The sequence below is a fragment of the Bufo bufo genome, chromosome 6 (assembly GCF_905171765.1).
Source record: "Bufo bufo chromosome 6, aBufBuf1.1, whole genome shotgun sequence".
Classification (NCBI taxonomy): domain Eukaryota; kingdom Metazoa; phylum Chordata; class Amphibia; order Anura; family Bufonidae; genus Bufo; species Bufo bufo.
The window spans coordinates 336,089,465-336,115,265 of NC_053394.1; the positions used below are offsets into that span (position 1 = coordinate 336,089,465).

At 45.3% G+C, this 25,801-nt stretch overlaps 1 protein-coding gene across 1 annotated transcript in view; it reads left to right on the top strand.

Annotated features, from left to right (window-relative positions):
- The window catches only part of LOC121005208 (agouti-signaling protein-like), a 112,155-nt gene that overhangs the window by 47,007 nt on the left and 39,347 nt on the right, over positions 1 to 25,801 (top strand). Inside the window, exons 2-3 of the mRNA XM_040437803.1 lie at positions 11,364 to 11,510; positions 12,552 to 12,616. Coding sequence (XP_040293737.1) covers positions 11,364 to 11,510; positions 12,552 to 12,616 — 212 coding nt within the window. The remainder of the gene's footprint in view (positions 1 to 11,363; positions 11,511 to 12,551; positions 12,617 to 25,801) is intronic.

A 25,801-nucleotide genomic window follows, 5' to 3' on the forward strand; every position in this document is an offset into this window, starting at 1 on the left:
ACTGAACGCACGCCAGCCCCGCCCTCAAAGCTCTGCGCAGCCACAGGGGAGAAGGAGCCAGGGCCCTGCCTCACCTCACCTCAGTGTCCATGTCTGGCTCCGGCCGGCACCCACAGACAGACAGTGGTGCCCAAAGAAGCCCAAGGTCAGGTCGGTGTGTGTCCTGCTGGCTGCTGTGCCCATCCCGCCTCCCCCACCCCACCCCCGGCTGGCTATATTGTGAACCTTACCTTAGGGCCTGATGATAATAACTTACTGTTACTGGTGCCAGTCTTTGTGCCATCATGGAGAGGGTGTCGGGGGAGAAATGTACCGTGGTGGGGGGGGGGTAAGATGTGCTGCTGCCAGGCCCATGGAGATGGAGAAATGTGCCAGTGGGGCGGGGGGAAGGGGGTAGGAGTGCTGCCACGAAGGGGGTGATGTAAAAAGGAGGGGGTGATGTGACATGGAGGGGGAGAAATGTGACATGGATGGAGGGGGAGTAATGTGGCCGGGGGGCATCATTGGGGGCACTTTTTACTGGCACATTATTAGGTGGCACTATAGGAGCATCTACTGAGGCCACAAAGAAGGGGTATGTTATATGGAGGGCTCTGTACAGTAGCATTTTATACTGGGACACATTATGGTGGGTACTATGGGGAAGGAAGGAGAGGAGTACTATGGGGTCATCTCCGGGGGGCACTAAGAAGGGGTATTTTATACTGGTACATTATGGGGGCACTAGGAGGAAGGGGGGAGAGGAGCACTATGGGGCATTTACTTGGGGCACAATATAGGGGTATTTTATACTGGCACATTATGGGGGACACTATGGGAACATTAGCTCAACTGGGGGCATTACAAGGGGGTATTTTTTGCGCTGTCAAATTATAAGGAGAATTATTGCTACTGGGGGGGCATTATGGTGGGCTTTATTACCCCCCCCCCCCCCATGGTATGACCCCCTAGTAGCAGCACCAGCCTCTCCCTGCTCTGCGACCCCACTGCCCCTTTTCCAAATCCTTATTCTGAAATCTTTCTCATTAGATAAAACACAACATCAGCTCCACCGAGCCCCCGGCCAAAGTGGTGAAGTGGTGTCCGAGATCCCCAAGGGCCAAGCCAAGTAATTGTAAGTTTTCATGTGAAATAGGTTTGAAATCTACACATATAGCCTACACTGTGCCACACAATATACAGTATACCTCTACACTGTGTAGTCTGTTCTATAAGCACCACATTATCTTCTGTCCGCCACCACAAAACAATCTGGAAGTGTCCCTCCACGTGGCATCATGTATGTGAGCAGACAGTGTTGTATCATGTATGTGGGCAGTCATTTTTTTAAAATTATGACAAGTGCCCTTTTTTTTTTTTTTTTTTTTTTTACTTAAGCCCCTGCCCTTCAAAATGTCTGTGCACGTCCCTGCCCTGTACTATGTGCTGCAAGCATGCAGCTGCTTAACCCTGACTGTGACATCACTGTGTATACCCTGTACTGTGATGTCACTCAGTGTGCATGTTAAACCTGTACTGTTAGTCACAGTACAGGGTTAATATGCACAGTGATGTCACATACAGTACAGCCAGGGTTCATCTTTATTATCGCTTGCATATCTTGTGTTCGTGGGGGCCTCATGTTCGACTTTCGCCTAAGGCCTCACAAAGTCTAGAGGCGCCTCTGTCTGTATCATCAACATAATGGAGCAATTGGATCAATTCTTTCATGTGCCACCCCAGGCTGAGGTAAGGAGACACCTCAACAGCCAGGTTGAGCCCTACCTGGATTCTGGCATTTCTCCGGAGCATCCTGTGTTCCCTCATCCCATGGACTTCTGGGTCGGCAGACTGGAACAGTGGTCTGAACTGGCTCAGTGTTCCAGTGTAATGAAAAATAAAATATACGCTAACGTATACATTTGTCTGGAGGACTCTGCAGGATGGGAAAGCATAGTGTACCACGTTTTTCCATCCTGCAAAGTCCAGCAAAAAAAAAGTATAAGTTAAAGTATAATTTTTTTTTAATCTGAACTCTATGGTGATGGATGCCACTGTATGGCATCTGTCTGAGCGCATCCGCTAACATATACTTTTTTTTCTGTATGTTAAATTTATGACTAAAACGTTTTTCGAAATCAGACTAATTATTACTCTTTTATTCTTACACCATTGGATTACTCTAAACAAAGTCAAGACATTGTATCTTGGTTACAACATTTCCCTTAAACCCAGAATGGGCCATGCTTCCTATCCAAGTATGAGAGAAGCTAAAAAATAGTTTTATATAATATCAGCAGTGGGACAGAAAAATCTATATTGCAAGAGTGGTTATACTTATTACCTAACCCATCATCCATGAGACTTTTTATTAAAAAAATGTTTGTGTTCCACATGGATCGGATCAATGACACTTTACAAAAACGGGTGTACAGTTAAGGCCTTTTTCATGCTTTGGTAACCCTTTATACGACTCTCATTCAAGCATTAAAGATTAATTACATATCTGCTTTCAGTGCATTACCTGGTATTTGGAACAGACTCTTTCTTCTGTTCTGCTTATTATAACTACAATTGCAAGAAAAAGTATGTGAACCCTTTGGAATGATATGGATTTCTGCACAAATTGGTCATAAAATGTGATCTGATCTTCATCTAAGTCACAACAATAGACAATCACATGGTTTTGGGGTCAGTATAAAACTGAGTCTACTTTTACAGCGCCTGCCAGTGGCCATATGGCTCCAAGGGAAGTATGTGGTGGGCTCGGCATGCATGTTGGTACTTGCATCCCTGGATCCGATGAAAGCTGTCACGGCACCTGACGGGGTTAAAAGCAGAGTGTGCCTGGCGTGCATGCTGTACCTGCGCTCTCTGGACTTTGTGTGGCTATCATGGCCCATAAACAAGTAGGAACTAGTGTTAGGGACCACTCATAGAGGCGACCTTGACGTGGTGAGTGGCTTATTACGCTTTGGCCAAAATGTACACCAATGCCTCATTCAACATCCAGCATAGAGGTAGGGCAGAGTGCTGGTTGCAGAGTGCTATTGCATTTGTGTTTTTGCGTTTGTATGTGTATTTCGCCATAGCGATGTGCACCTGCATACAGGGTTGTGCTGACTGAATCCCCCACATTTTTTCTTTGTAGTATATATTGGAGGCGTGGCGATCTCCATGCAGTCATGCACACCTGACCAGTTAGTCTGCCCTGGAGGCTGGTTTTGGGTCAGTATAAAACTGAGTCTACTTTTACAGCGCCTGCCAGTGGCCATTTGGCTCCAGGGGGAGTATGTGGTGGGCTCGGCATGCATGTTGGTACTTGCATCCCTGGATCCGATGAAAGCTGTCACGGCACCGGACGGGGTTAAAAGCAGAGTGTGCCTGGCGTGCATGCTGTGGTGAGTGGCTTATTACGCTTTGGCCAAAATGTACACCAATGCCTCATTCAACATCCAGCATAGAGGCAGGGCAGAGTGCTATTGCATTTATGTTTTTGCGTTTGTATGTGTATTTCGCCATAGCGATGTGTACCTGCATACAGGGTTGTGCTAACTGAATCCCCCACATTTTTTCTTTATAGACAATCACAGTCTGCTTAAACTAATAACACACAAAGAATTAAATGTTACCATGTTTTTATTGAACACCATGTAAACATTCACAGTGCAGGTGGAAAAAGTATGTGAACCCCTAGACTAATGACATCTCCAAGAGCTAATTGGAGTGAGGTGTCAGCCAACTGGAGTCCAATCAATGAGATGAGATTGGAGGTGTTGGTTACAGCTGCCCTGCCCTATAAAAAAAAAACCACACACACCAGTTCTGGGTTTGCTTTTCACAAGAAGCATTGCCTGATGTGAATGATGTCTCACACAAAAGAGCTCTCAGAAGACCTATGATTAAGAATTGTTGACTTGCATAAAGCTGGAAAGGGTTATAAAAGTATCTCCAAAAGCCTTGCTGTTCATCAGTCCACGGTAAGACAAATTGTCTATAAATGGAGAAAGTTCAGCACTGCTGCTACTCTCCCTAGGAGTGGCCATCCTGTAAAGATGACTGCAAGAGCACAGCGCAGACTACTCAATGAGGTGAAGAAAAATCCTAGAGTGTCAGCTAAAGACTTACAAAAGTCTCTGGCATATGCTAACATCCCTGTTAGCGAATGTACAATAGGCAAAACACTAAACAAGAATGAAAGTTGAGTTGTTTGGAAGAAACACACAACAGTATGTGTGGAGAAAAAGAGGCACAGCACACCAACATCAAAACCTTATCCCAACTGTGAAGTATGGTGGTGGGGGCATCATGGTTTGGGGCTGCTTTGCTGCGTCAGGGCCTGGACGGATTGCTATCATCGAAGGAAAAATGAATTCCCAAGTTTATCAAGAAATTTTGCAGGAGAACTTAAGGCCATCTGTCCACCAGCTGAAGCTCAACAGAAGATGGGTGTTGCAACAGTACAACGACCCAAAGCATAGAAGTAAATCAACAACAGAATGGCTTAAAGAGAAGAAAATACGCCTTCTGGAGTGGCCCAGTCAGAGTCCTGACCTCAACCCGATTGAGATGCTGTGGCATGACCTCAAGAAAGCGATTCACACCAGACATCCCAAGAATATTGCTGAACTGAAACAGTTCTGTAAAGAGGAATGGTCAAGAATTACTCCTGACCGTTGTGCACGTCTGATCTGCAACTACAAGAAACGTTTGAAGTTATTGCTGCCAAAGGAGGTTCAACCAGTTATTAAATCCAAGGGTTCACATACTTTTTCCACCTGCACTGTGAATGTTTACATGGTGTGTTCAATAAAAACATGGTAACATTTAATTCTTTGTGTGTTATTAATTTAAGCAGACTGTGATTGTCTATTGTTGTGACTTAGATGAAGATCAGATCACATTTTATGACCAATTAGTGCAGAAATCCATATCATTCCAAAGGGTTCACATACTTTTTCTTGCAACTGTATATTGTTATACACTGCTAGGATTGTGGTTGGTGTTGTCATTTCCACCATTTGGAGTTGGATCCATGTGCCATGAAAGATCCGTTATTCTTCTCTTTTTCTCTATCCCCCATGCTCTTACCCCTTTCCCTATCCTCTCACATATACAGTGGGATGCGAAAGTTTGGGCAACCTTGTTAATCGTCATGATTTTCCTGTATAAATCGTTGGTTGTTACGATAAAAAATGTCAGTTAAATATATCATATAGGAGACACACACAGTGATATTTGAGAAGTGAAATGAAGTTTATTGGATTTACAGAAAGTGTGCTATAATTGTTTAAACAAAATTAGGCAGGTGCATAAATTTGGGCACTGTTGTCATTTTATTGATTCCAAAACCTTTAGAACTAATTATTGGAACTCAAATTGGCTTGGTAAGCTCAGTGACCCCTGACCTACATACACAGGGGAATCCAATTATGAGAAAGAGTATTTAAGGGGGTCAATTGTAAGTTTCCCTCCTCTTTTAATTTTCTCTGAAGAGTAGCAACATGGGGGTCTCAAAACAGCTCTCAAATGACCTGAAGACAAAGATTGTTCACCATCATGGTTTAGGGGAAGGACACAGAAAGCTGTCTCAGAGATTTCAGCTGTCTGTTTCCACAGTTAGGAACATATTGAGGAAATGGAAGACCACAGGCTCAGTTCAAGTTAAGGCTCGAAGTGGCAGACCAAGAAAAATCTCGGATAGACAGAAGTGACGAATGGTGAGAACAGTCAGAGTCAACCCACAGACCAGCACCAAAGACCTACAACATCATCTTGCTGCAGATGGAGTCACTGTGCATCGTTCAACCATTCGGCGCACTTTACACAAGGAGATGCTGTATGTGAGAGTGATGCAGAGGAAGCCTTTTCTCCGCCCACAGCACAAAAAGTGCCGCTTGAGGTGGGCTAAAGCACATTTGGACAAGCCAGCTTCATTTTGGAATAAGGTGCTGTGGACTGATGAAACTAAAATTGAGTTATTTGGCGATAACAAGGGGCGTTATGCATGGAGGAAAAAGAACACAGCATTCCAAGAAAAAAACCTGCTACCTACAGTAAAATATGGTGGTGGTTCCATCATGCTGTGGGGCTGTGTGGCCAGTGCAGGGACTCGGAATCTTGTCAAAGTTGAGGGACGCATGGATTCCACTCAGTATCAGCAGATTCTAGAGACCAATGTCCAGGAATCAGTGACAAAGCTGAAGCTGCACCGGGGCTGGATCTTTCAACAAGACAACGACCCTAAACACTGCTCAAAATCCACTAAGGCATTTATGCAGAGGAACAAGTACAATGTTCTGGAATGGCCATCTCAGTCCCCAGACCTGAATATAATTGAAAATCTGTGGTGTGACTTAAAGAGAACTGTCCATGCTCGGAAGCCAAACCTGAATGAAATAAAGATGTTTTGTAAAGAGGAATGGTCCAAAATACCTTCAACCAGAATCCAGACTCTCATTGGAGCCTACAGGAAGCATTTAGAGGCTGTAATTTCTGCAAAAGGAGGATCTAATAAATATTGATTTCATTTCTTTTTTGTGGTGCCCAAATTTATGCACCTGCCTAATTTTGTTTAAACAATTATAGCACACTTTCTGTAAATCCAATAAACTTCATTTCACTTCTCAAATTTCACTGTGTGTGTCTCCTATATGATATATTTAACTGACATTTTTTATCGTAAGAACCAACGATATATACAGGAAAATCATGACGATTAACAAGGTTGCCCAAACTTTCGCATCCCACTGTACATAGTAACATAGTACATAAGGTTGAAAAAAGACATTTGTCCATCTAGTTCGGCCTGTCATCCTGCAAGTTGATCCAGAGGAAGGCAAAAAATAAAACTGTGAGGTAGAAGCCAATTTTCCCCACTTTAGGGGAATAAAAAATTCCTTCCCGACTCCAATCAGGCAATCAGAATAACTCCCTGGATCAACGACCCCTCTCTAGTAGCTATAGCCTGTAATATTATTACACTCCAGAAATACATCCAGGCCCCTCTTGAATTCCTTTATTGTACTCACCATCACCACCTCCTCAGGCAGAGAGTTCCATAATCTCACTGCTCTTACCATAAAGAATCCTTTTCTATGTTTGTGTACAAACCTTCTTTCCTCCAGACGCAAATTAGTATTTTTGCTAAGATTATTGGTCCATATCTTTATACAATACCTCATCCAGGTCATCCTAATGCCGAATATAATATTGACTGCATATTACATATTACTGAGGGGATTGTTCAACTACCCCTAGTTGTTATTCTAATTACTCTAATTGAATGTTGTTTTCTGTAATTTTGTTTGAAAAATCAATAATAACATGTTAAAAAAATAAAAGGCATAGTTATGTGAGGATTTTCATACTCCTCTGGCTGAAGCAGATGAATGAGTCTGCCCTTGCTGACGGTGCCCCATCATGCCACTGTCTGCCTGCCTACCATCATGTTCAGTACCATACGGCTACTGTCTCCACTCTCTGCCTAGAATGACATTCTGCGCTATATGGCTGCTACTGCTGAGCCATCATGCCTGCCAGCCTGCCTACCATCATGTTCCATACCGTATGGCTGATGCTGCTGCCATCATGTCACTGCAGCAGCCTACCCGCCTACCTTCATATTCTGTACCATATGGGTGCCGCCACTGCTATAGCTGCTTTTTCCTGCTGCCAATTCCTACTGCCACTTCCGTTACTCCTACTGCCACTATTATCGCTACATAATTGAAACTACTACTACCACCTCTACACAGCCGCACACACTGCCTTGTTTGTTCCATGCTGGGTAATAACTTTATAAATTACTTTGTACTGTAAAAAATCATTTCCCGAACTCGGCTTCGGTTCCAAGGTACCATTTGGAACCGAACCCGAGTTCGGGAAATAGTTTTTTACAGTACAAATTCATTTATAAAGTTATCATGCGAAGCGATAACTTCGGCTCATCGAAGGCAATACATTCTAATACTGTACGGAGCTCCTGCTCCGTATAGTATTGGAACACATTTTTATGCAAATTGACTTTGGATGCTCCATCCGAAGTGGATTCGCTCATCTCTAGTTGCCGCTATTATTGAAGCCACATGCCACTTTTACCCTATCACTTTTACCCTATCCTTTCACTGTACTGCTGCTGCTCCCAATTAAAAGGGAGACTTTCTCTAGGCTTGTTCAGAACAAGCCACTCTTTCTTCTGACAATTAACACTTGTGCATGTATAAATATAGGCAGGCATTCTTCCCCGTTAAGACATCATTTTTGGATGCTTGTGTAGACCGAGCCACTCTTTCTACTGACATTAGTGAATATGTGTGTATAAGAGGGGCAGTTATCTGCCCCAGACCAGTTAAAGCATAATTTTTGGACGTTTGGTCCCAACTAGAAAGAGCTAAAAAATGAATTACAAAAGATAATATATTTTTATAGTCCAAGGAGACTAGATCGTTTTATATATCAATTTTCAGGCCAATTAGAGCATGAATGAGTCTTCCTTTGCTGACAGTGGCCCATCATGCCACTGTCTGCCAGCCTATCATCAAATTTAGTACCATATGGATGCTGTCACCACTGTCTGCCTGGCTTGCCTGACATTCTGCGCTATATGGCTGGCACTGCTACTGCTGAGCCATCATGCCTGCCTACCATCATGTTCCATACTGTATGGCTGATGCTGCTGCCATCATGTCACTGCAGCAGCCTACCTGCCTACCTTTATGTTCTGTACCATATGGTTGCCGCCACTGCTATAGCTGCTTTTTCCTTCTGCCAATTCCTACTGCCACTTCCGTTACTCCTACTGCCACTACTATTATCGCTACATAATTGAAACTACTACTACCACCCCTAAACAGCCGCACACACATCTACTGCCTTGTTTGCTCCATGCTGTGTTGCTTCTGTTGCCGCTAAGGATGAGCAAATCGACTTCGGATGAAACATCCGAAGTTGATTCACATTAAACTTTGTTCTAATACTGTACGGGGCAGGAGCTCTGTACAGGATTAGAATGTATTGGCTCCGATGAGCCGAAGTTATTGCTTTGCGAAGTCTCGTAAGACTTCGGGTAATAAACTTCATAAATAATTTGTACTGTAAAAAAACATTTCCCGAACTCGGGTTCAGTTCCAAGGTATCATTTGGAACCGAACCTGAGTTCGGGAAATGGTTTTTTACAGTACAAATTAATTTATAAAGTTATGACGCGAAGTCTCGTGAGACTTTGCAAAGCGGTAAACTTCGGCTCATCGGAGCCAATACATTCTAATACTGTACGGAGCTCATGCTCCGTACAGTATTAGAACAAATGTTTATTCAAATCCGAAGTTGATTCACTCATCTCTAGTTGCCGCTATAATTGCTGCCACATGCCACTTTTACCCTATCACTTTCACCCTATCCTTTCACTGTCTTGCTGCTGCTCCCAATTAAAAGGGAAACTTTCTCTTGGCTTGTTCAGAACAAGCCACTCTTTTTTCTGACAATTAACACTTGTGCATGTATAAATACAGGCAGGCATTCTTCCCCGTTAAGACATCATTTTTGGATGCTTGTGTAGAACGAGCCACTCTTTCTTCTGACATTAGTATATATGTGTGTATAACAGGGGCAGTGATCTGCCCCAGACCAGTTAAAGCATAATTTTTAGACGTTTGATCCAAAAAAAATTTACAAATGATAATATAATAGTCCAAGGAGACTAGATGGCTTTATATACCAATTTCAGGCCAATTAGAACAACTTTGATTCATGTAGAATCGATTTGAACATCAAATTTTTTAGCTGCTTGAAGAGAACACAGTGCTCATACAAGAGCTGCCTTCTCTTCTGTGTTTACCAGCTTGCTTTTTACATTGCAGCAGCAAGCCGGTGTAATTACAACTCTGTTGTCCCCCTTCACTTCAATGCAATTGCCCCATCCTATTCACTTGCAGAGGGAAAGTTCCATTGAATTGAGTGGGACATCTGATTTGTAATTACACCTGCTTGCCGCTGCAGTGTTGACAGTGAGCAGGAAAACAGAGAAGAGAACATAGCAGTTGTACAAGCGCTGCATTCTCTTCAAACAGCTGATTAGGAGGGTGTTGGCAGTCACCCCCCTGTTGATCTTATATTGATGATCTATTCTAAGGATTGGTCATCAATATAAAAAAGCGGACAACCCCTTTAAGCTAATTTCACACCAGAAATGTTACCATCTGGAACTCTGGATGCTGTCTTTTTTAAAAACTGCATCCAGACTAAGGGCTTGTTCACACGAACGTGTGAAGCCTGTGCCCGTGCTGTGGACTGCAAATTGTGGTCCGCGATGTACCGGTACCTTTTGTGGGGCAGGTGCATGGGGATCGCAGACCCATTCACTTGAATGGGTCCGCGATCCCTCCGTTCTGCAAAAAGATAGAGCATGTTCTACCTTTTTGAGGTGCGGAGGCACGGAACGGAACCCCAGAAAGCACTCCGTAGTGGTTCCGTAGTGTTCCGTTCCGTGCTTCCGTTCCGCATCTCCAGATTTGCGGACCCATTGAAATTAATGGGTACGCATCCGTGATGCGGAATGACAACGGAACGGTGCCCGTGTATTGCGGATCCGCAAATGCGGTCCGCAATAGGGAACAGGACACCAACGGTCGTGTGAACAAGCCCTAAGGTTGACACATTAAAATCAATGGATCTCTTCACAAACTGTCTATTCAGGGAAAACTGAAGCACACTCTATCTTCATTGGTTTTTCATTAAGTAAGGGTCCATTAAAATCAATGGGTCAGTGAAAAAAACTGAAACACACTAAAAGATTATCTGCTTTTCACTGATGGTTGCTAAGAAATGCTGAGTGTTAGGGTTCATGCACACAACCATAAATGTTTTGCAGACTGCTAATCGCGAATCTGCAAAACACTGATCCCAGCTGAGTGCAAGCCATTTTTTTTAACTTCTCTCAAAATGTCCTATCCTTGTCGGACAGGACAGGAATAGGATACATTCTATTTTTTGCAAGGCCGCAGAATGGACATGTGTGCTGTTCCCATCTTTTGCGGATTCATTGAGATAAACTGATCCACAAATAACGAATCCGAATCGGATGCGGACTGAAACTATGACTGTGTGCATGAGCCTCTTTCTTCTGTTTTAATTCACATGCATAAAAACTGACGATATCTGTGCAGAAAAACAGACAAGCTGAATGCCCATCACAGAAACTAAATCAACAGTGAAAGAAAGTAACTTTTCATTGACAGAATTCGAATACGTTTTGTACTGCTCGGGTAAACTAAGTAATGGAAGGATTCATTCTGATTATTTCATTGTACTTTAATTTTGCATTGTTTAAACTGATCAGCCTTACAACATATAAGCTAACAAGTGATATGTTTTCTTTTTAACAGACATGAATGGGTTACATTTAAGTCTCCTTTTAGCCTGTATTATATGGGTTGCAGAATCTCATATCATTCCAGAGGAAAAACAAGAGAAAGTCAGCAGTCACAATATTTTCCGTGTTTCAGAGATTCTTCCACGAATATCCATTATTGGTGAGTAAACGACAAATACATCTGTCAATCAAGATTGAGTTAAAGGGGTTATCCCATGAGTAATGTAAAAAAATTAAATTCAGTCATAATACAGTACATGACAACCTTTTTCTAACAAAGCTAGAACCTGCCCTGTACCTCACATGGATCCAGAAATCTCCCCATTCATTGCTCTGCTAGATTTATATCAAGCTGACAGCTCAAGGGGAGTGTCTTATCTGCTGCAGCTAAGGGGGCGTGTCCATGCTCTCCCTATCACAGCTCAGGAGGCAGTTGAAGGATGAAACTGAGCATGTGCGGCCATCTCAATGAGCAGGTCAAAAGAAATAAGAAAAAAAAAAAAAAAGCAGGTGGCGCTATACAGACACATTGTAGTGATTAATTTAGTGGCTATAATAAATTTTTAATTGCATGCAATTACAAAAGTATTCAGCTCTAGGTGCTGGTTTGAAAACTGTAGGATATTTTTTATGGGACAACCCCTTTAAGGTCCCTTTACACTGAACCATTCAGCAGGCTAGTGTCAGGAGGGAAGTGTTCCTTCCCAGCAAGCATCTGCTCGTCAGTGAAGGAGACCACTGCATTTACAGGCAGCGATCTCCTCCACAGTATGGGGATGAGTGATCGTTAATACAAAATCACTGCTGGCAGGAGATTGAGCCGTCTAAACAAGAATGATTTAGGTGTTCGCATAAACAATCACATTACCCAATGAATGAGTGTTTCGCTCATTCGTCGGTTAATCGGCTGTACCTTTACATCGGCAGATATTAGGGTCGTGTAAAGGGACCTTTATACAGCATCTTGTGACATGTGACAAAAGACGGCAATGTCCTGCTGCTAAAACCAGGTTTGTATTTCTGCCAAATGTGGTGATGGTCACAGTAACTTGTGGGTCACAGCACAACTACATTCACTATCAATTGCTGCAATGTAGCATCATGTGTCACATGGCCATGAGTCTCTGCCTAAGCCTTGCAGTCATTTAAAATGAATCACAAAGTAAGTATATGCAGTTAAATAAAGTGTTGTATTCCTCAGATTTGAAAAAAGCTTCTCGGAGGGTGAGCAGAGCAGAAGCCGAAAAGAATAAACGGGTGGCAAAGGTACGGTAAATATGGCAATACATAGCGAAGTGACATGCTGATGTTTTATTCTACACATTCTGATTTCTGTCCCAGAACAGAGGGCACATTTCAGGGACAGCAGCGGAATGAAGCTACAGTACATGGGCAATGCTGTTTGTGTACAGGCAATGAGTACATACAATGGGGGATTTATTAATAACGGAGTAAAATACTAATCTGTCCCTCGACAGGATCGAGAGGATGCATGCCTTTTGGTGCATTCACCATTGTGTAAAAACAATGTTCTAGAAAGCATTAATACATTCCGGCAATCACATACAACACATTTGTATTTTAAAAAGTGCCACCAGGGACAGGGCCTTTATAGATATGTTCTGAACACCTTTTTATCAGTTTATTTATACCCATTTCTATGATCTTAACAATTACCTGGACTTTGCCTTTAAAGGGGTGGTCCAAGTTATTTTTGTTGCACTTTATGTTTCCAACTAAGGCTACTTTCACACTTGCGTTCAGAGCGGATCCGTCTGGTGTCTGCACAGACGGATCCGCTCCTATAATGCAAACGATGGTATCCGTTCAGAACGGATCCGTCTGCATTATAGTTCAGAAAAAATTCTAAGTGTGAAAGTTGTTCAGACGGATCCGTCCAGACTTTACATTGAAAGTCAATGGGGACGGATCCGTTTGAAATTGCACCATATTGTGTCAACTTCAAACGGATCCGTCCCCATTGACTTACATTGTAAGTCTGGACGGATCCGTTTGGCTCCGTACGGCCAGGCGGACACCCGAACGCTGCAAGCTGCGTTCGGATATCCGCCTGCTGAGCGGAACGGAGGCCAAGCGGAGCCATCCTGATGCATTCTGAGCGGATCCGCATCCACTCAGAATGCATTGGGGCTCTACGGATCCGTTCATGGCCGCTTGTGAGAGCCTTCAAACGGAACTCACAAGCGGAACCCCGAACGCTAGTGTGAAAGTAGCCTAAGCTAATGTAAGGTGTTTTCAGTTGACTTACTTCATCTCTAGTGGCCCCGTTCTCCTAGTTAGCAGAGGTCACATGACCTGTGATGTCAGCTTCTCTCCCTGCTCTGATGACATTCTGTCTACAAGCCTGAGGGAGCAGGAGGAGCAGGTCTGCCGCTGTGCATGGAATCTCACCGTGAAGGCTGTGATGGTTGGAGCAACAAGCCATGCCCCCTGCACTGCCCGATCTGCTGGCTGAGCTGTCTACCCTGTGTCTCCCCTTCCACTGGATTCTTCAGAAAAGTTGAACCCCTTCTACCATAAGCAGCACAGACTCAGGGGTGGAGGCTCTGCCTCAGGTACTGAGCATCTGCAGGATTTCCTCTTCAGGCAGTGAGGAGATAAATGCTGTGCAAAGGATCGAGCAGACACATAGCTGACAAAGACCAGAGGAGTCCTGTATTCTGTACTCTTCTGATGGCTGTGAGGAAGTACAGAACAGATAGGGGGAAAATCTGTAATGTGATTGTACCATACAGCTGGGACTTGTAGTCCCACAAATACAACATGCGTATCCCAGCAGTAACCCTGGGTTCACACCTGAGCGTTCTGAAAGGAGCGCTCTGTATGCGCGATTGTACGGGCGTTTACAAGCGTGCATACAGAGACAAGCGAACGCCCATTGTCGCGCGTTCCCGAAAGTCTATGTATGGGAACGCGCGACAAAACGCCCCAAAGAAGCTCAAGTACTTGTTTGAGCGTCGGGCGTTTTACAGCGCGATCGTACGCGCTGTAAAACGCCCAGGTGAGAACCATTCCCATAGGGAAGCATTGGTTTCTCCTTGTTGTGTGTTTTACAGCGCGTAGGCCCCCCTGATGCACCCCTAGAGTAGAAACTCCAAAAAATTGCCCCATTTTAGAAACTACGGGATAGGGTGGCAGTATTGTTGGTACTAGTTTAGGGTACATATGATTTTTTGTTGCTCTATATTACACTTTTTAAAGAAATAGCTGTTTTAGCACCGTTTTTATTTTTTGTTATTTAAAACATTTATCTGACAGGTTAGATCATGTGATATTTTTATAGACCAGGTTGTCACGGATGCGGCGATACCTAATATGTATACTTTTTTTTTTTATGTAAGTTTTACACAATTTCTTTTTTGAAGCAAAAAAAAATCATGTTTTAGTGTTTCCATAGTCTGAGAGCCATAATTTTTTCAGTTTTTGGGTGATTACCTTGGGTAGGGTATGATTTTTGCGGGATGAGATGACGGTTTGATTGACACTATTTTGGGGTGCACATGACTTTTTGATCGCTTGCTATTACACTTTTTGTGATGTAAGGTGGCAAAAAATGGTTTATTTAGCACAGTTTTTTTTTTTTTTTTTTTACGGTGTTCATCTGACAGGTTAGGTCATGTGATATTTTTATAGAGCCGGTCTATACGAATGCGGCGATACCAAATATGTATACTTTTCTTTATTTATGTAAGTTTTACACAATAACAAAAAAAATGATGTTTTAGTGTCTCCATATTCTGAGCCATAGTTTTTTTTTTTTTTTAGGCGATTGTCTCAGGTAGGGGCTCATTTTTTGCGGGATGAGGTGACGGTTAGATTGGTACTATTTTGTGGGCAAACGCCTTTTTGATCGCTTGCTGTTGTACTTTTTGTGATGTGAGGTGACAAAAAAATTGTTTATTTAGCACAGTTTTTATTTTTTATGGTGTTCATCTGAGGGGTTAGGTCATGTGATATATTTATAGTGCCGGTCGATACGGACGTGGTGATACCTAATATGTATACTTTTTTTTTCCCTATTTTTTACCAATTTTTTTAACTTTATTTGGGAAAAATTACTTTTTGTTTATTTTCACTTGAAACTTAATTTTTTGGGGGGAAAACTTTTTTTTTCACTTTATTTTTTGTCACACTTTGGGACTTGAACTTTTGGAATGCTTTGGCTGTATGAGTAATACTGTGTGTATTACTCATACAGCTTCCGGCCTGTGAGATCCAGGGGGCTGGATCTCACAGGCTCTTCACCGGAAGGCAGCGCGATGCCTTCCTTGCCATCGGGTCCCCCTCACAGCCCCATGGGGACCCGATGGCACCGCCGACTACCGCCGCCCGCTCAATAAAAAGCCGCAAACCGCAGGTCTGAATTGAACTGCGGTTTGCGGCGATCGCCGACACGGGGGGCATTTTGCCGTGGTGCCTGCTCAATGATTTGAGCAGGCACCGTGTTCCGATCACCGCCCGCCGGGCAGCGGTAAACGGAACTATAGATGACATACCGGTACGTCATGGGTCCTTAAGGACTCGGGAAACATGCCGTACCGGTACGTCATGCATCCCTAAGGGGTTAAAAAAATAAGTCACATCTGTCCTATATACTTCTTCTACTTTTAGGATCCACTCCCGATTTTGGATTCCAAAACTGCATCAGGAAACCTGACCACGTGTCCGTAACCTAAAACCTTTACATCGCGTTGGGTCCTGCCACAGTATCTCAGTGCAATGGTGATACACTTACTGCATCAACAAACATGCATTTACAACGCAGTAAATTTTTTTTAGCCAGCTACAGTTAATTTGGCTGGTTTCTGCTATGCAGAGTACCAGTGTTTAATTAGGCTGCTAAACTTTATAACTATGTTGTAAATGCCTGTCTGCTCATCTTAGCTGTTGATGAACTGCAGCACCCTTACACCATGTCTCAGCTCTTTTGTGTTTCTTCAGACACTTTGTTATGCAATGCTAGATGAATATAACCACATTTTCTTGAAAGATTGCTCTATAACATCATTGCTTGTATTTTTGTTAGCCATGAAAGGTATCATATCTGCAAAACTCTTATTACTGTATTTTTACTTTATAAGACACACCTTTTTTCTCCCCAAAGTGGGGGAAAATGTCAGTGTGTCTTATGGGGTGAATACTAATGAGCACTTTCATTATAGAAGCGCTCATTAGTACAGGAGGACTGGGAAGCGGTGAATGCAGCTCTCCCCGAGCTCTTTACTTACCGCTTCCTGGTCCTCAGCCACTCACTGTGCTGTGACTGTGCACAGCGTGAGGATGTTGGTGCTCTGTTACCTCACGCTGTCAGGTCACAGCACAGCGTGCGGCAGGCTGGACTAGGGAGAGTTAAGTTAATTGTTTTTTAATGTTTCCTCCTTTTGACCTGAGCTCTACTTGGGGTGGGGGTCATTCACTTCTGGCTCTGATTTGAGTTCTGCTTGGGGGGGTCATTTACTTCTGGCTCTGATTTGAGGTCTGCTTGGGGGGGTCATTCACATTGGGCTTTGATTTGAGGTCTGCTTGGGGGGTCATTCATAATGGGGCTCTGATCTGAGGTCTGCTTGGGGAGTCATTAACATTGGGGGTCTGATCTAAGGACTGCTTGGGGGCAATTACATTAGGGGGGTTCTTATTAACATTGGGGCTGTCATCTGAGGTCTGATTGGGGTTTTATGAACATTGGGGCTCTGAGCTGAGGTCTTATTAACATAGGGGGTCTGATTGGGGCTCTAAGCTGAGGTCTGATTAGCATTTGGTTCTGATTGGGGCTCTGAGCTGAGGTCTAATGAAAGATATTTTTCATATTTTCCTCCTCTAAAACCAAGGTGCGTCTTATGGGAAGGTGCGTCTTATAGAGCGAAAAATACGATGTGTTTCTCTTGAGTGATAAAACATTTCTCTACTGGCTAACACAGCATCCAACTTTTTTCTTTTTTTCGTCGACAGCTCTAAAGATACTACTAGTTATGACTGAGCTAACAAAAAATTATATGATACATCATATTGTAAGCCTGGCTGCATCACATTTACCTGGAGGGGGTGGATCTGTCTGGCCAGTTATTGTCACGGAACCATGAACCAGACGTACAACAAGAGATAAGTGAAAATAAGAAGGCTTTATTAAAAATAAAGCTGTAAAGCAAAAGTCCAAACGGATGGTGAAACCGAGCAGAGTCTTTGCGAAGCCAGAGGTCAGGAACCAGAAGGGTAGTCAGACGAAGCCAGGATCAGGAACCAGCAGGGTAGTCAGACGAAGCCAGGATCAGGAACCAGCAGGGTAGTCAGACGAAGCCAGGATCAGGAACCAGCAGGGTAGTCAGACGAGGCCAGGATCAGGAACCAGAAGCAGCAGCAGTCTTAGAAGCATGTGAACACAAGAGGACCAAGCAAGGAACTGAAGCCACAGACCTCCTATATATATGAGCTAGGCATCCAGCTCCTCCCAGGGGAAGGAGGAGCCGCAGGGTGGAAGGCTACAAGAAACCCAGGACCCAAGATGGCCGCCAGCACATGTCAAACGAAGGAGAGCAGCAAGCAGGTAAGACCATGACAGTACCTCCCCCTCAAGGGCCCCTCCTCCGCGAAGCACAAAACGGTTTCTGAGGGAAGCGTGCGTGGAAGGCTCGGAGCAAGGCAGGAGCATGGACATCTGCGGAGGGAACCCAGGAACGCTCCTCTGGACCATAACCACGCCAATGGACCAAAAACTGCAACCGACCGCGGACCAGGCGTGAGTCCAGGATATTGCTCACCTCATATTCCTCACGATTGCCCACTTGGACCGGACGAGGCCGAGGAACCGAGGAAGTGAAACGATTACACACCAGTGGCTTCAACAGGGAGACATGAAACACGTTGGAGATCCGCATGCCAGGAGGAAGCGCAAGGGCATAGGCTACCGGGTTTACCCTGCGAAGCACTCGGAAGGGACCAACAAAGCGAGGCGCCAGCTTGGGAGTGGGCACTCGAAGGTTGAGGTTGCGGGTGGACAACCATACACGGTCTCCGACCTGGTAGGAAGGAGCAGGCGCTCGTCTGCGATCAGCCTGGAATCTCTGGCGCTGCGCAGAGACCTCAAGGGACTTCTGGATCTGTACCCAAGAAGCACGTAGGACGGAAAGGTGATCCTCCACAGCCGGAATATCCTGGGGAGAGAATACCTCCGGTAACACGGCAGGTTGGAACCCATAATTGGCCATGAAGGGAGACGTCCCAGAGGAAGAGTTCACCGCCGTGTTCCTGGCAAACTCAGCCCAAGGCAGGAGGTCAACCCAATTGTCTTGGTGATCGGAGACATAGCAACGAAGGAATTGCTCCAAGGCCTGATTGGATCGTTCTGCGGCCCCATTGGACTGAGGGTGGTAGGCCGAGGAGAAGGAGAGATGAATCCCCAACTGGGAGCAAAAGGCGCGCCAGAACCTGGACACAAACTGACTCCCCCGATCCGACACAATCTCCTTAGGCAAACCGTGCAACCGGAAGACCTCCCTGGCAAAAATCGTGGCCAACTCTTGTGCAGAGGGTAACTTCTTGAGAGGAACACAGTGGCACATTTTGGAAAACCGATCCACAATCATGAGAATGACCGTATGGCCTCGGGATGCAGGGAGGTCCACAATGAAATCCATCCCCAGGTGTGACCATGGGCGCTCCCCGGTGGCTATGGGTTGCAGAAGGCCCAACGGAAGGTGCCGAGGGGACTTACGCTGGGCACAAACGGAGCATGCCGCTACATATGCGGCGATGTCGGAACGTAGGGAAGGCCACCAGAACAGACGTGAAACAGCCCAGGACAGCTGATTCTTTCCAGGATGCCCCGCGGTCTTGGAGTTATGGTAGGTTCGCAACAACCGAGTGCGCAACTCCTCAGGCACAAAACATCTGCCGTTGGGTCTCCCAGAGGGAGCAACAGATTGAGCCGCCAAAATCTGCTCACCCAGGGGAGAGGTCAGGCTGGTGCGAATGGCGGCCAGGATCTGATTCGGAGGTATGACCGAAGTCGGAATCGACTCCTCCCTGGACAGCTCGGAGTACTGCCGTGATAAGGCATCCGCCCTGATGTTCTTGGAACCGGGTAGGTAGGAGACCACGTAATTAAAACGTGACAAGAACAGAGCCCATCTGGCCTGACGTGGTGTCAATCTCTTGGCCTCAGAAAGGTAGGTCAGATTCTTGTGGTCCGTCAGGATGAGAACCGGAACCACCGAACCCTCGAGCAAGTGCCTCCATTCTTTAAGGGCCTGCACGATGGCCAATAACTCCCTGTCACCAATCTGATAGTTGCACTCCGCGGAAGACAGTTTCCGGGAGTAAAACCCACAAGGAAGCAGAGGACCCTCTGGTGTTCTACGCTGAGACAGAAGGGCGCCTACTCCCGTCTCAGACGCGTCCACCTCGAGGACAAAGGGCAACCCAGGGTTGGGATGCGACAGAATCGGAGCCGACACAAAGGCGGACTTTAGGGCCTCAAAAGCTCGGATGGCCTCGAGCGGCCAGACCTGGGAATTACTGCCCTTCCTGGTCAGATCCGTGAGAGGCTTGGCCAGCATGGAAAAGTCCCTGATGAACTTCCGATAATAATTGGCGAAGCCCAAAAAGCGCTGCAGGGAACGAAGACCACTGGGCTGGGGCCACTGTAAGACAGCCGAAACCTTCTCAGGATCCATGGAGAACCCCTCAGCGGAAATGATGTAACCTAAGAAGGTTACCTGGGATCGGTGAAATTCGCATTTCTCAAGCTTACCGAACAGCTTGTTCTCTCGTAACCGTTGCAACACTCGTCTGACATCCAGAATGTGGGCCTCCATGGATTCAGAATATACCAAGATGTCATCCAAATAGACTACCACACACTGCTGCAACAGGTCACGGAAAACATCGTTGATGAATTCCTGAAAGACTGCGGGCGCATTGCACAACCCAAAGGGCATAACCAAGGATTCGTAATGACCGGTCCTGGTGTTAAACGCGGTCTTCCACTCATCGCCCGCCTTGATCCTTACCAGGTTATATGCCGCCCTCAGGTCGAGTTTGGTAAAGACCGTGGCCCCTTTAAGGCGATCGAACAGCTCGGAGATCAAGGGTATCGGGTAAGCGTTCTTGATCGTGATGCGATTGAGACCCCTGTAATCGATGCAAGGCCTCAACTCACCGCCCTTCTTTTTCACAAAGAAAAATCCAGCCCCTGCCGGGGACGAAGATTTGCGAATGTGTCCGCGTGAAAGCGCCTCCCTCACGTACTCCTCCATGGCCTCATTCTCCGCTACCGACAGTGGATAGACTTTGCCACGAGGAGGAACGGCACCAGATTGTAACTCTATGGCACAATCGTATGGGCGGTGCGGAGGTAGGGCAACCGCGCGCACCTTATCGAATACATCCCGGTACTCCTCGTATTCAGGAGGCAACAGAGAGTCCGAGGAAGTACACAGCAACTTGACAGACCCATGGATGCAACTAGCCCCACACTGCGGTGACCACGAGAGGATCTCGACCGATCTCCAATCGAAAGTCGGATTATGCTTCTGGAGCCAGGGGTACCCCAAGACCACCGAGTAGTGTGGAGACGAAATAACCTGGAGGCAGACCGACTCTCTGTGAACGGCACCAATGGCTATTCCCACTGGAAGGGTCTCATGAGTCACGTGTGGCGGCAGAAGGGGTCTGCCGTCTATCGCCTCAAGAGCCAGTGGGGAACCTCGAGCCTGCAGAGGAATGGAATTGGCGGCAGCGAACACACTATCAATGAACAAACCACCAGCACCAGAGTCCACCAACGCCTGGGTCGTCACCGAGCCCCCGACCCAGGAAAGGACAACAGTGATCAGTGGTTTGTCAACACGGGAAACCGGGGACGAGGAGACTCCACCCAAGATCTGCCCCCGACAGGATCTCAGGGTACGAGCGTTTCCCGGACGGTTCGGACATGCCAACCGAAAATGCCCACCGAGACCACAGTACATGCATCGGCCCTCGCGTCTCCGGAGTGCCCTCTCCCCCTCGGACAGGCGAGCAAACCCCAGCTGCATGGGTTCACCCCCAGACAAGTCATCCCCAGGAGGCGTGGGAGGAGAGGGAGGCACGGGTGGGACAGCAAACGTAGGCACCAATCTGTTAGAAGACCTCCGCAGGTTCTCCTTAAAGGAAGGTCTCTCCCTGAGTCTGGTGTCAATCAAAATCAGGAAAGAAATAAGAGACTCGAGCTCAACTGGTAGGTCCTTAGCTGCAACCTCATCCTTCAAGGCATCCGAGAGACCATGAGAGAAAGCAGCGACCAGAGCCTCATTATTCCAGCCCACCTCTGCTGCCAGGGTACGAAACTCAATGGCGTATTCAGCTACGGATCGTGAACCCTGTCTGATGGACATAAGGAGCTTCGCAGCAGAGGCAGCACGAGCCGGCACATCGAATACCTTCCGAAGAGAAGCAACAAAACCGGAAAACTCGGCAACCACCGGATTGTTGTTCTCCCATAAAGGGCTGGCCCAGGCCAAGGCCTTGTCCGAGAGCAGCGAGATCAAGAAGCCCACCTTTGATCTCTCAGTAGGAAAGGCATGTGGCAGCAACTCGAAATAAATGCCCACCTGGTTAAGGAAACCTCGGCACTGAGTTGGCTCTCCCCCAAAGCGCTGTGGAAGAGGGGCAGAACCGGTCATACCCCGAAACACCGCAGGCGCAACAACAGGTGTCGGGGTAGACTCTGGCGCAACAACCGGAGCGGCAGTAGGAGCGAGCCCAGGAGCGACAACCGACCCATCGGCAACGGGAGCGAAATGAGCCGTGCGTTCAAGCAGGGTTTGCAACGCCACAGCGAACCGACCCAACAGGTGATCCTGCTGATCAAGTCTGGCAACCAGCGTGGGTAGCGAGGATGGCCCTGTACCGTCAGAATTCATGGCTTGGTCCTAATGTCACGGAACCATGAACCAGACGTACAACAAGAGATAAGTGAAAATAAGAAGGCTTTATTAAAAATAAAGCTGTAAAGCAAAAGTCCAAACGGATGGTGAAACCGAGCAGAGTCTTTGCGAAGCCAGAGGTCAGGAACCAGAAGGGTAGTCAGACGAAGCCAGGATCAGGAACCAGCAGGGTAGTCAGACGAAGCCAGGATCAGGAACCAGCAGGGTAGTCAGACGAAGCCAGGATCAGGAACCAGCAGGGTAGTCAGACGAGGCCAGGATCAGGAACCAGAAGCAGCAGCAGTCTTAGAAGCATGTGAACACAAGAGGACCAAGCAAGGAACTGAAGCCACAGACCTCCTATATATATGAGCTAGGCATCCAGCTCCTCCCAGGGGAAGGAGGAGCCGCAGGGTGGAAGGCTACAAGAAACCCAGGACCCAAGATGGCCGCCAGCACATGTCAAACGAAGGAGAGCAGCAAGCAGGTAAGACCATGACAGTTATGAAGTAGTCCAGATTTTTTTACTGGAACAAGTCTAGGGCCAGTATTAGGCCTCTTTCACACGACCGTCACAGGTGAGGGCCTGATGCGTTGCGGGTGGTTTGCTGGAAACCTGCGCGAGTGCGCACGCAATTTCAGTCAGTTTTGTCTGCGTTGTGCGTGTTCAGTTTTTTCCACGCGAGTGCAAAGCGTTTTAATGCGTTTTGCACGCGCGTGATAAAAAACTGAAAGTGGTACCCAGACTCGAACCCGGACTTCTTCACTGAAGTTCTTGTTTGGGTTAGGTGTTCTGTGGATTTTATTATTTTCCCTTCTAACGTGGTTATAAGGGAAAATAATAGCATTCTTAATACAGAATGCTAACTAAAATGTCCATTGAGGGGTTAAAAAAATAAATAAATAAATTCACCTCATCCATTTGATCGCGCAGCCGGTACCGTCTTCTTTCTGCAGGACCTGCAAAAGGACCTGCAAGAAGAAGAAAGAAGACGATAACAGCTGCCCAATCAAGTGGATGAGGTAAGTAAGTTTTTTATTATTTTTTAACCTTTAATGGACATTTTACTTAGCATTCTGTATTAAAGAATGCTATTATTTTCAATTATAACCATGTTATAATGGAAAATAATACAGTAAATGGACCCGGGGTTCATCTTATCATCTCCTTAGCAACCATCCATGAAAATCACACCGCATCCGCACTTGTTTGTGGATGCAATGCGATTTTCACGCAGCCCCATTTACTTCTATGGGGCCTGCGTTGCGTGAAAAACGCAGAATATAGAACATGCTGCGATTTTCATGCAACGCACAGTAGTAGAGGCGATAATCCCAACTAAGACTGGGCCCCATCTTGCCCTGGGTCCCATAGCAGTTGCATGGTCTGCCGCTTTGGTAGTTACGCCCCCTGGGGATGGATATCCTGCACTGATTTGCCATGCCAGGCTTTAGCGGAGCGCAGAGAGTACAGGCAGGAGAAGTGATGTGCTCTGGACATGTAACCGCTGACCAAGCCACTTCCAGTCCAGCAGGAATTGTAAGCACCTGTGAACCGGGCAGAGACAGAGGGACTGCAGGCTGGAGATTTTTTTTAATTGGCCACAGGTCACTACCATTGAGGTTGTCAGCTCCTAGGCCACATAACCTCTTTAAGTATTTTGCTTTATTGAAAGATCTTACCAAGAGATAAATAGAAAGGTATCTATGTTCTAAGAAACCCTACAGAGTGACAGGTTACATGGGGTCTGTTTGGATGTTATCTAGACTTGAACTCTATAGTATTTAACATGTCTATGACAGCATGAAATCATATGAAATCTGGGCATTTTTGAAGTCCCTTGACTAACATCATGGTATCATGGGCCAAATTAGAACTCAGTATGTTCCATCTGGAATGTATTATTGTTATGCTGGCCTGTCAAGCAGCATTTTGAATCATAGATTGAAGAAACTCATTGATCATTATTTTATGCCCCCCAAAAAAGTATCTTGTTCACAGGCATAATTAGTTGTTTTGAAATATGTGGAGTCCAATTTCTTTTGGCAAGAGCAATCGGTTATTTTTTCTGTCCTCTGTAAAAAAAAAAATAATAAAAATCGAAGGACTTTTACAAATAAGGCCTCATGCACACGGCTGTTGTACGGCCGTTCCGTGCATTGGGGACCACAATTTGTAGTCCCCAAGCACGGGCAACGTCTGTGCGGTGGCGGGGGCGGATCAAGACCCATTCAACATGTTCTATTTTTTTGCGGTGCGGAGGCACAGAAAGAAACACCACGGAAGCACTCCGTAGTGCTTCCGTGGGGTTCCGTGCCTCCGTTCTGAAAAAAAATAGAACATATTGAATGGGTCAAGTTGAATGGGTCTCGATCCATCCCAGCCTCCGCACGGACGTTGCCCATTCAAGTGAATGGGTCTGCATCCGTCATGCGGGGAGCACACGGTCGGTGCCCGCATATTGTGGACCCGCTGTTTACGGGCCGCAATACAGCCACGGCAGGGTAAGGGCTGTGTGCATGAGGCCTTAGCCTGTTTTTATATTTGCTTTTAACAATTATGGTACACTTCCAGTATAGAACCTGGTTCACCAGTTCAAGTTACATGAGCCAAATCCACTTTAAAAATAATGAAATATGTTACATAAAACAGATATTTCTATCTCTAACAATTACATGTAACATATAGGTCAATGGTCAGCAGCATCAACTTTTCAGAGAGCAGATATCCTCAGGAAATCTGAACTGTGGAGTAGTAAAATTTCCAACAAACAGCACATTCATGTGTCAAATAAAGATGAGTGAATTAATTCTAAACTAATCAAATATGTTATGAAATTTCCCAAAAATTTGGATTCTGACAAATGTGTAACATGAATTTGATATTATTTTTCATGGGACGTCTTAGATCTTTCTTTTGTGCCATTACATGACAGATATAATATTAAGAAAAAATATTTACGGAAAATCTGTGAAAATTATCTTTTTTTTTCTGCTATAAAAGATTTCAAGACAAAACATTCCTAAAGCCAAGCCCACCACAAGACTTCAAAGGACATATTTTGGATTTTAGCAGCCTACTTTCTATTGCTGGTTCTATAGCACCGTACTGCCAGTACACATGTTGTACAGCCCAAAACATTAGAAGCTCCTTTTTTTATGTTGACCCCCTAAGGTATTCATCTTGGGGTAATTTTAAGCTTTCAGCTTTTTAAAAAAAAATATTTATAAATAAAAAAATATGCGTGCGTTTTACTCACAAAAATTCTGCTATACTATCGCTAAAACTAATTAATATATTTTTTTATTTTTATGCACAAAAAGAAGGCAAAATTGTGTGTACATATTTTAAAATACTATGGCTAAAATTTATTATAATAAATTTTTTATTTTCTTTTTCACATTTTATTCAGTTTTTATTATTTCCTATTATTTCATAATTTTTTTTATTAATGCTTTATATCATTTTTTTATTACAAAAAATTTGCCCCTTCCTACCACAGTGAGGACAGGAAGGGGTTAATTCACA